Source organism: Hemibagrus wyckioides, linkage group LG04, assembly GCF_019097595.1.
Source record: "Hemibagrus wyckioides isolate EC202008001 linkage group LG04, SWU_Hwy_1.0, whole genome shotgun sequence".
Classification (NCBI taxonomy): Eukaryota; Metazoa; Chordata; class Actinopteri; order Siluriformes; family Bagridae; genus Hemibagrus; species Hemibagrus wyckioides.
This window is the reverse complement of record NC_080713.1, coordinates 5,244,375-5,255,451: the sequence shown is the minus strand read 5'-3', so window position 1 is coordinate 5,255,451 and position 11,077 is coordinate 5,244,375. Positions and strand designations below refer to the sequence as shown.

Sequence of the window (11,077 nt, the reverse complement as noted above, 5' to 3'; positions counted from 1 at the left end):
TATTATATTAACTATTTACAACAGAGAAACAGATGGTTAGGTTATGTTACTACTAGTTAAATATATAGAAAAGATACACTATATTGGCAAAAGTTTTGGGACATCTGCCTTTACATGCACATGAATGTAATATGGAGTTGGCTTGCCCCTTTACAGCTATAACAGCTTCAACTCTTCTGGGAAGGATTTCAACAAGGTTTAGGAGTGTGTTTATGGGAATTTTTGACCATTCCTCTAGAAGCGCATTTGTGAGGTCAGGCACTGATGTTGGATGAGAAGGTCTGGCTCGCAGTCTCCATTTTAATACATCCTAAACGTGTTCTATCAGGTTGAGGTCAGGGCTCTGGGACCAAACTCACTCATCCATGTCTTTATGGACCTTGCTTTGTGCACTGGTGATCATCCCCAAACTGTTCCCACAAAGTTTGGAACATTAAATTGTCCAAAATGTCTTGGCATGCTAAAGCATTAAGGTTTCCTTTCACTGGAACTAAGGGGCCAAACCCAAACCCCTGAAGAACAGCACCTGAAACTTTTGACATTATAATGTGACTTTGACCAGATACATTCACAGCACTGGATAGTCTGAATTGTAAACCCAGATGCATTTTCCTCAGCATGTAAAGTGATAAACTTTCAGGCTGGTTCTAGCAGGTCAGGCTAGTTTTAGCTGGTCCAAGGTTGAAGGTTTTGTTTACTTTAGCCTAAATGTAACTGGTCATGCTGTTCATGAGGTTTAATGGTTTTATTGAGGTTTTGGTCACTTTTAGGCTAACTGTAGCTGGTCAGACTGTTCAGGTTTGATGGTTTTATTGAGGTTTTGGGCACTCTCAGGCTAATTGTAGCTGGTCATGCTGTTCAGGTTTCATGGTTGTATAAGGGTTTTGGGCACTCTCAGGCTAATTGTAGCTGGTCATGCTGTTCAGGTTTGATGGTTTTGCTGAGCTTTTGGTCACTTTCAGGCTACTAGGCTATTAGACTGTTCAGCTTTATAGTTTTATAGGGTTTTCTAAGATCACATTCACTCTGGTTCTAGTAGGTCAGACTGGTCCTAGCTGGTCAGTCTGATGGTTTTAGAGGATGTCACGGTTTGGTGTTAAAGAGTAATTTCCCTTCCTGGTCATTTCTCATGTTAAAATGCTCCAAAGAAAACCTAAAGGAATAATACATGAGTTTGTCGCCCTCTTCTGGTCATCTTTATATATGACAAGTCCTATTAGGAAACGCCTCCATTTCGCTCGTGTCTGTGTGTGTGTGTGTGTGTGTGTGTGTGTGTGTGAGAGAGAGAGAGAGAGAGAGAGAGTGAGAGTGAGTGAGTGAGTGAGTGTGTGTTTGTGTGTGAGACGCCATCATGGCAGTCAGGTGGGGAATCTGCAGCGCTGGGAAAATCAGCCACGACTTCACAGTAGCGTTGAAGACTCTTCCTCCTGAAGACCACCAGGTAGTGCAGATACACACTCTTTTACACTTTTAGACCGGTTTAATCAGTCTGGTTTCACTTTGACAACGAATGAATGTGAATGCTCTAATGCAGTAAAACAGTGTGCAAAGTCCAGGGATTAGACAGAGGTGTTCTGTAGTAAACAAACAAACAAGCAAACAAACGATTTATTTAATGCACGCGCAGTTTCTCCAACTACAAACTCCACTTCGACGCGATTGTGGGCGTGGCTTTAAAGGTAAATAATCAACGCCGAGGTGGTGTGATGTGCATTATTATTGCATAATTTTAGTTTTATTCTGTTTACATCACACCAGTTTGACACTTTGGTATTTATTAAAGTGAGGCACAATATAAGTTTTGCATATAATGAGTGAGAAAAGTTTATTTTATTTATTTAGCAGCTTGTAATGTTACAGAAACCAGAAGTCTCCCAGCTATAAGATCTTTCCCTTGTTCTGGAAATTTTACATCTCTAGTCTTATCTTTAGTTTTCCCACACAGACTAAAATTTCTTCAAGAATATATACCGATCAGGTATAACATTATGACCACCTGCCTAATATTGTCTGACCCGTCCCTGACCCGTCAAAGCATGGACACCACTAGATCCCTGAAGGTGAGTTGTGGTATCTGACACCAAGATGTTAGCATCAGATCGTTTAATGCAGGACTTTTGATAGATACTGGCCACTGCAGACCAGGAACACCCCACAAGAGCTGCAGTTTTGGAGATGCTCTGATCCAGTGGTCTAGCCATCACAATTTGGCCCTTCGTCAAACTCTCTCAAATCCTTACACTTGTCCATTTCTCCTCCTTCAAACATATCGACTTTAAGGACAAAATGTTCACTTGCTGCCTAATATATCCCACCCACTAACAGGTGCCATGATGAGGAGATCATCAGTGTTATTCACTTCACCTGTCAGTGTTCATAATGTTATGCCTGATCGGTGTATTAATGTGTGACTACAGACACAATTTTACCTTTATTATTGTTTTCTCCCTCAAAAATGTCAATAAATTTTCAGTTTCCTTTTCATTATGAATTTCAGGTAGTTGCTGTGGTAGCCCGTGACTCAAAGCGAGCTGAAGAATTCGCTCAGAAACACGGCATCCCTAAAGTCTACAGCAGCTATGAGGAACTGGCCAAAGATCCCGACATCGGTATGGAGTTCATCACCAACCTGAATGTGACATTTATTTCTACATCTACAAGCCAAATACGATAGAATTGTTGTTTGGCATATAAATAATATCATAATAAAATAGGACATAATAACGGATTTAAAATCTTATATGGTCACTATACTGAGTCCAGCGAAATTAGAGAGGTATATTCTTAAAGTGCAAGTCACATATAATGTGGTGCAAACTATACATCCATTTTAACAAATTAAATAGGTGTATAAAAAAACTGCAGTCGTGACAACCTGCCTAATATTGTGTTGGTGCCAGATACCACAGAGTCCATGCCTCGACGGGTCAGGGCTGTTTTGGCAGCAAAATGGGGACCAACACAATATTAGGCAGGTGGTCATAATGTTATGGCTGATCAGTAGTCAAACATAGGGATTTGCATATGATGAGAGAGCATTAAAATGTCACGGGATGTAAACATACTGAGTAATATATGAATAGACACACACTGAGGTATACAGAGAATGTAAACTTATAAGTTTTGTGTATAAAAATGCTGGATCAGAGCGTTGCGATCCTTCAGTTTATGTCTATAGTGATTGTGTTCCAGTGTAATAAGTATATACATTCCCTGTGCACCTGTATGATATAATACAGTCTTCATTGTAGGTTCCTAATTTGATTCATAGATCTTACTTACTGGTTTTCACAAACTTCACTTATAAACCAGTTGAGGCCAATCTGGAAAAAATATCCAGTCTAATGAGGTGGCTAATCCTTTTAATAATTCATTAAATAGAAGAATAATAATCATGCAAATGAGAGACATCATGAGCTGTGATTTCATACAGGACTGCTCTTTAACCCAGCTCACAGAACAGATTTGAGTCAGTTTAATAAGAATGGGATTGGGATGAGGATCAAACTACCATTTTGAGGCAGATGCAGGACTCAGAATGACCTCAGGCAAGTTGACTCGGGGTAGATAGGTACATAGATATACTATTAGCATTACTATTAGTATATATAGATATACTATACGTGATTCAAATTAGCGACTCACCATTAATGATCATGATTAGGAAGAAACCAGTAATTGTGATCATGGTTTAAGACGATGGACTGAAATATGACATCATCGCACTACACCAACTGGACATAACTTTATGACCACCTGCCAAATATTGTGTTCCTCCCCCTTTTTGCTGCCAAAACAGCCCTGACCCATCATACACTGTGTATTCTGTCACTTTTCTATCAGAACCAGCATTAACTTCTTCAGCAATCTGGGCAACAGTAGCTCGTCTGTTGGATCGGATCACACGAGCCAGCCTTCGCTCCCCACGTACATCACTGAGCCTTGCCCATCCGTGACCCTGTTGCCGGTTCATCACTGTTACTTCCTTGAACCACTTTTGATAGATACTGACCACTGCAGACCTTTTTTTTGGATAAGCAGAGCCACAGTTATGTCCAAAATGTGTCAAAGGGGGTAAATACTTATGCACTGCAGCAGACTTACATACCATTGAGCCTTTAGATTTGTCAGATTGCAGATATTATAAGGAAGCATTATTAAATCACAGACTTTCTCTTTTTTTGCAGATGTGGTATACGTGGGCATCATCCACCCTTATCATCACCCGGTAGGCCTCATCTTCCTCAGTGCTAAGAAAAATGTTCTGTGTGAGAAACCTCTAGCCATGAATCTGAGAGAAGTGAAGGAGCTCGTGGCCACAGCTAAGGCGAATGAGGTCTTCTTGATGGAAGTAAGCAATGTTTAGCTTAGCTAAGTGTTTGACCATCAGCATGCCTCTGCCTCACAGCATTTCTCCCCTCATTTGCCCCCTCCAGGCTGTGTGGACGCGGTTCTTTCCCGTCTCGATGGAGATCTCCAGGTTGCTGGGGCAGGAAGCGGTAGGGGAGGTGAAGCTGGTGAGAGCGGATTTCGGGGCGTCTCTGAAGAACATCCCTCGCTCTGTGGAGAAGGAGCTGGGAGGAGGCGCGCTGCTCGATATCGGTATCTACTGCCTGCAGTTTGTCCTCATGGTGTACGACGGAGAGAAACCCGAGAGCGTCCAGGCTACTGGAGTCTGTCTGGACACAGGTAGGTGCTAGGAGTTCTAACCAAAGATTGTGCTGAATGTGTTACAGCCGTGTGAAAGCAGTTGGAATATTCCAGCTGTGGTTGAGAATTGATTTAGGATAATCCTTTAAAAAGAAATCAGTTCCTCCAGGATTTTACGCAACTTCGCGATATTCGTAGGAGCTTGCGATTTTTCGTACGTCGTGTGATGTTATCATCACACGCATTCAGACAAAGCTCTGTTCAATACACGTGTTTCAACACATGAGTATAATATCATAGAAAATAATTATCAATGTGTCTTCACTGGTCGGAGTTTTAGCATTGTAGCCACAACACTCACAAAAAATATATATTTTAATACTACAAATTACACAGATCAGGCATAACATTATGAGCAGTGACAGGCGAAGTGAATAAGACTGATGATCTCCTCATCATGGCACCTGTTAGTGGGTGGGATATATTAGGCAGCAAGTGAAAATTTTGTCCTCAAAGTTGATGTTAGAAGCAGGAAAAATGGACAAGTGTAAGGATTTGAGCGAGTTTGATGAAGGGCCAAATTGTGATGGCTAGACCACTGGATCAGAGCATCTCCAAAACTACAGCTCTTGTGGGGTGTTCCCGGTCTGCAGTGGTCAGTATCTATCAAAAGTGGTCCAAGGAAGAAACTGGTGAAACGGGGACACTGTCATGGGCGGCCAAGGCTCATGGATGCATGTGGAAAGTGAAGGCTGGCCCGTGTGATCCGATCCAACAGACGAGCTACTGTTGCTCAAATTGCTGAAGAAGTTAATGCTGGTGCTGATAGAAAGGTGTCAGAATACACAGTGCAGGACGGGTCAGGGCTGTTTTGGCAGCAAAAAGGGGACCAACACAATATTAGGCAGGTGGTCATAATGTTATGCCTGATTGGTGTATTTTGGTAGTGTGCCAAAAGCCACAAGCATTTACTGAAAGAAGCAAAAACCAATAAGGAAAAAGTAAAATGGGGAAAATAAATAAACAAAAAGAAACGACTGAGAGAATGAGTGAAGCTTCTTCATCTCTTCCGTTCTGAATGTTTGACGTGTGCTGCAGGAGTGGACGAGAGCATGGTGGTCACGCTGAAGTTCTCTCGGGGAAGATTAGCGGTCTGCACCTGCACGATAGCTATGGATCTCCCGAACAAAGCCGTTATCTTCGGGACTAAAGGAACCATCAGAGTAAGGTTCTAGCTCTTTTTTTCCAGCTGAATGGCTCTGGACAGATTGTGGTCCTGTTTTCACGGGTCATGTTTTTAACCAGGTTCCTGCTCATATGTGGTCTCCAACATCACTGATTGTAAATGGGAAAGAGACTCAGTACCCAGTACCTGAACCGTACCTGCCTCTCAACTTCATTAACAGCACTGGTATGAGATACGAGGCTGAAGAAGTGAGACAGTGTCTTCTTAAAGGTGAGGACTGAATTAAATTTCCCAAATATGGAAATGTCAAGATTATGTGGCATCACTAACTAAATAATATCCAACATGCACGTTAACTGATTGCAGACCTGTTAGTTTCATTAACCAACCACCAGATGGTGCTCTCTCTCTCTCTCTCTCTCGAATTCAAGGTCACACTGAAAGAGCACAGAATTTAATTTAGCCCTTTACAGCTATAACAGCTTCAATTATTCTGGGAAGGCTTTCCACAAGGTTTAAGAGTGTGTTTATGGGAATTTTTGACCATTCCTCTAGAAGCACATTTGTGAGGTCAGGCACTGATGTTGAACGAGAAGGCCTGGCTCACTCTGCTTTAATTCATCCCAAAGGTGTTCTATCAGGTTGAGGTCAGGACTCTGTGCAATCCAGTCAGGTTCCTCCACACCAAACTCACTCATCCATGTCTTTATGAACCTTGCTTTGTGCACTGGTGTGCAGTCATGTTGGAACAGGAAGGAGTCACCCCCAAGTTGTTCCCACAAAGTTGGCGGCATAAAATTGTTCAAAATGTCTTGGTATGAAGCTGAAGCATTAAGAGTTCCTTGTGTCTACAAGCCTAGAACCCTAGCTCAAGGTATAATGCTACGTTTACACTTACAGAGACCGGAGATCATTTTCCAGTGTTGTGAAAGGTGCAAATATGGAGCAGCAACTACCAATGGGAGTGAATACTGTAGAGTCTCATATTACATGGTGCAGATATACTCTGCTGAATTTTATACACAAACTTAAACGTCAAATCTACAACCCGAAGGTTTCATTTTAAGCGACAAGAAAACCAGTTTCTTATCAAGTGGAATGCTAGTTGCTCCACCCACTCACTGATAAACATGATCACTATGGCAACCAGATGTAGAATCGCCTACCGACGACTTGGAGTAATAAAATCACTGTATGTATGAACGTAGCTTAATCCTACTTCAATCTGACTGCATTATGAACAATAATTCCACATAATTTTCCTGAGATTTATCATTTACCCTAAATGTGGATTTTTTTTTATCCTGGATGTCATCTTTTTCCCCCCCCTCTCAGGACTGAAGGAGAGTTCTCGGATGTCTCACTCAGACTCGGCTCTACTGGCTGAGATAATGGATGAATGCAGGAGGCAAGTCGGAGTAGTGTACAGCCAAGACCACCAGTAACCTTATACCTCTTATGATGATGCTGTGCCAGTAGTTTACTTCACATCAATACAAAATAAAAATGTTTTTGCCCCTTGTGACTATATAAATTGATTTCTTAATTAACTGGGATGGTAACAGGGCATCAGGGTTGGGGTAAATGTCACCAAATGTTTTTTTCCAGGCTACATACACATGCTCAATTTTAATACTTAACTGTAATAAGAACAGAGAGTCATGACAGGTGCTCTTCTCTTTAATGAACTGAACCAGTCTTGGACAATGCAACAGAGTAAAGTTGATATCACAATACATATACTTTAAATCCTAGGTTCACAATCAGAAGCGTGTAGATATGAGACGCTCGGTACACGTAGTTGCTGCGAGAACGAAACGCGAGCACGAAAGAGTAGAGCCTGGGAGGAAGTGTGATTTGGTGCGAACTTTAATTTCTCTTCTTCTTCCTGACAGCATCTGACTCCATTTCTCAGATTAGGAGAAAAAATATAATATATAATATATTATGAAGTGCTGGTTTCCCCCAACACCCTAACATCTCAATGTCAAGTATAATACAGGATGTAACATTGCCTACAGTAGCAGTGGGAGTGCAGTGCAGAAGAGGGAGAAGGAAAAAAAAAAATCACACACAGATTAATAAAAATGTCCAGAGACAAAAACCACACTTGCAAATACATTCCTTTACACTTGGTCACAGTGAAAGAAGGTGGAGAAGCGAGAGCTGCTAGTGTACCCTTCTTTTGCTTCAGCACATCTCTGTTGGTTCTGCAGCCAATGGGAATGTTCTCGAAGAATACTGGGTGCATGTGGAGTACTGCAGCTCTGACCTACGCCCTCCATCACCCTGCGGTCTGACTGACAGACAGACAGACAGACAGACGCTTGAAGAATCCTCGAGCCTTGCCTAAATAACACAGATGGATGGGGGGGATGTCAGTCAAACAGTGTTCAATCAGGAAGCATAAAAGAAATTCTATGCATCTATAGAATTAATTAATTTAAATGATTTAATTAATTTAAATTTCTAGTGTCCTCTTACCTACATCCATGGCAAGGTTGAGTGTTGTAAAACACAGGGAAGATGCCACGGTACAAATGTGCCTGGTGGGCCGTCTGCCCGTTACGTGTCACCGCGATGATGGGGGCACGGGGGCGGTACCGGGAAAGCAAGTGAGCAGACCTGCAAATGAACAGAATAGTAGTGGTCAGTGGTGTCCATGAGTAATAATTTAAAGGTGAATAAAATAATGCAAAAAACTGATTTAATTAATTCATAGTCTGAAATTAGACCATTATATGGGGGGAGGGAGAGAGAGAGAGCGAGAGTTCACAGTCTCTCCGCTCAACATGATGCAGTCAGCTCCATCCAGAACAGCGTTAGCCATGTCACTACCCTCTGCACGTGTGGGACGAGGTTTCTTGATCATGCTCTTCAACATCTGGAAACAGAGGACAAGAAACAGTAACGCATTACTTTTCCTGTTCTCGAGCATCCGGGCAGGTGGGGGTTGGACCTCCCCTCCCACACACACTAGAGATACAATACAAACTTATTAAACGACAACCTATGTGGCACAAGTGATCGGCTTGCCAGCTTTATTGCAGCGTCCAATCATCATCATCATCTTCTGGGTGAGGAAGACCTTCTTGGTGGGGATCTTGATACCCAGATCACCACGGGCGACCATGATGACATCACTGGCCTCCATTATCTCATCAAACCTGTCAGTAAGCAATATCAGCAATCAAACAATTCAGCAACTGAAATATATAATAATACATATTCAGATATTCCAGCTAAAGGATATGCATGCTAGTGCTGGCAGAAAAAAAAAATGGAACTATATGATCTCTAATCTGATTGGTCAGGTTAATTTTCAATACCAGCAACTCCAGAAGTGGTTTACTCCACTTTCCAATGATTAACATTTTTAAAGGACGATGTGTAATCATTATTTATAATAAACACACATTATGATGTGTACTTAATATAGCCTCTATATTTTTCTCTCTAAGCAAAACAAAGCATTGATAATGGAGGCTCCTTCCAAAAATAAACCTCAACACATTTTAATCATAAACTTCATAAAATTTCCTGTTGGAGTCATTACTATTGAAATGCTAACATATAAACACAATAATTAATACCATCCAAGCCATGCTGTTATAGAAAATCGATCAACACCTGATGAAAAATATGAAATAAACTTGTGTATTCATATACAAAGCTAAATTCCTGAAGAAAACTGAAATTATGGATAGAAGGCATGGTGGTGTTCATGTATAGCAGTTTTATCGCTCACCGACGGACTCCTTCGTGGTTCTCCAGCTTGCTGATGATCTTAATGTTCTTGCCCTTCTCTCCCAGCACCTTCCTGACCTCGTGGACGTCGGCTGCTTTCCAGATGAATGAGGCGAAGATCATGTCGACTCCCATGTCCACTCCAAACTGCAGGTCCTTAATGTCCTTCTCGGAGACGGCGGGCAGGTCGACGGCCGCCCCGGGCAGGTTGACGCCCTTCTTGCTGCCCGCCGTTCTCAATCTCGCACATCAGGTAGTCAGAGCCTGTTAGAAACATGATTTGGATAAACCACAGAGGTGGACATTACATACACACAAGTACATACACTTTTTCGTCCACTTTATTTCTGATTCTGATCTCTTCTGATCGGAAACATGCTCACCAATCTCTTGGACTTGGAGAGAGATGAGGCCATCGTCGATGTAGACCTTGCTGCCCATCTCCACCACCTTAGTGATGTTCTTGTAGTCCAGCCAAAGGACGTTCTCTGCTGAGGCACATAGTGCGAAGAGGTCACCAACTTTCTGCAGAGTCAATCGCTACAGACCTCCAAACTTCATGTGTCCTTCAGATTAGCTCAAGAACAGTGCGCAGAGAGCTTCATGGAATGGGTTTCCATGGCCGAGCAGCTGCATCCAAGCCATACATCACCAAGTGCAATGCAAAGCATCAGATGCAGTGGTGTAAAGCACGCCACCACTGGACTCTAGAGCAGTGGAGACGCGTTCTCTGGAGTGACGAATCACGCTTCTCCATCTGGCAATCTGATGGACGAGTCTGGGTTTGGCGGTTGCCAGGAGAACGGTACTTGTCTGACTGCATTGTGCCAAGTGTAAAGTTTGGTGGAGGGGGGATTATGGTGTGGGGTTGTTTTTCAGGAGCTGGGCTTGGCCCCTTAGTTCCAGTGAAAGGAACTCTGAATGCTTCAGCATACCAAGACATTTTGGATAATTCCATGCTCCCAACTTTGTGGGAACAGTTTGGAGCTGGCCCCTTCCTCTTCCAACATGACTGTGCACCAGTGCACAAAGCAAGGTCCATAAAGACATGGATGACAGAGTCTGGTGTGGATGAACTTGACTGGCCTGCACAGAGTCCTGACCTCAACCCGATAGAACACCTTTGGGATGAATTAGAGCGGAGACTGAGAGCCAGGCCTTCTCGTCCAACATCAGTGTGTGACCTCACAAATGCGCTTCTGGAAGAATGGTCATAAACACACTCCTAAACCTTGTGGACAGCCTTCCCAGAAGAGTTGAAGCTGTTATAGCTGCAAAAGGTGGACCGACGTCATATTCAACCCTACGGATTAGGAATGGGATGTCACTTAAGTTCATATGCAAGTCAAGGCAGGTGAGCGAATACTTTTGGCAATATAGTGTATGTAGATGTAAATGGACAAATAGTTTGCAAAAGAAATAAAACACAATCATCCATTTTAGAGTGTTATAGAAATAAGTAATCAGGCTGAAAAGCTGAGCCATGATCTAAAG

At 42.4% G+C, this 11,077-nt stretch overlaps 1 protein-coding gene and 1 pseudogene across 1 annotated transcript; one reads left to right on the top strand and one right to left on the bottom strand.

The window, feature by feature from the left end:
- The first annotated feature begins 1,286 nt into the window (after window positions 1-1,286).
- LOC131351601 (trans-1,2-dihydrobenzene-1,2-diol dehydrogenase-like) lies at window positions 1,287-7,361 on the top strand. The gene is made up of 7 exons (XM_058387050.1): window positions 1,287-1,441; window positions 2,498-2,609; window positions 4,188-4,351; window positions 4,437-4,689; window positions 5,749-5,873; window positions 5,956-6,106; window positions 7,172-7,361. Exons 1-7 carry the CDS (start codon window positions 1,352-1,354, stop codon window positions 7,279-7,281), a joined length of 1,005 nt encoding a protein of 334 aa, XP_058243033.1. The 5' UTR covers window positions 1,287-1,351; the 3' UTR covers window positions 7,282-7,361.
- Window positions 7,362-9,459: 2,098 nt separating this feature from the next.
- On the bottom strand, window positions 9,460-10,084 carry LOC131352046 (pyruvate kinase PKM-like; annotated as a pseudogene).
- Window positions 10,085-11,077: the final 993 nt, after the last annotated feature.

Bases quoted from the DNA above. Each gene is read 5' to 3' on its own strand.
- LOC131351601 (XM_058387050.1), top strand. From the start codon at position 1,352: ATGGCAGTCAGGTGGGGAATCTGCAGCGCTGGGAAAATCAGCCACGAC. The intron at 4,352-4,436 runs GTAAGCAATGTT...TGCCCCCTCCAG, and splicing joins ATGAGGTCTTCTTGATGGAA to GCTGTGTGGACGCGGTTCTT. The intron at 5,874-5,955 runs GTAAGGTTCTAG...GTTTTTAACCAG, and splicing joins GGACTAAAGGAACCATCAGA to GTTCCTGCTCATATGTGGTC.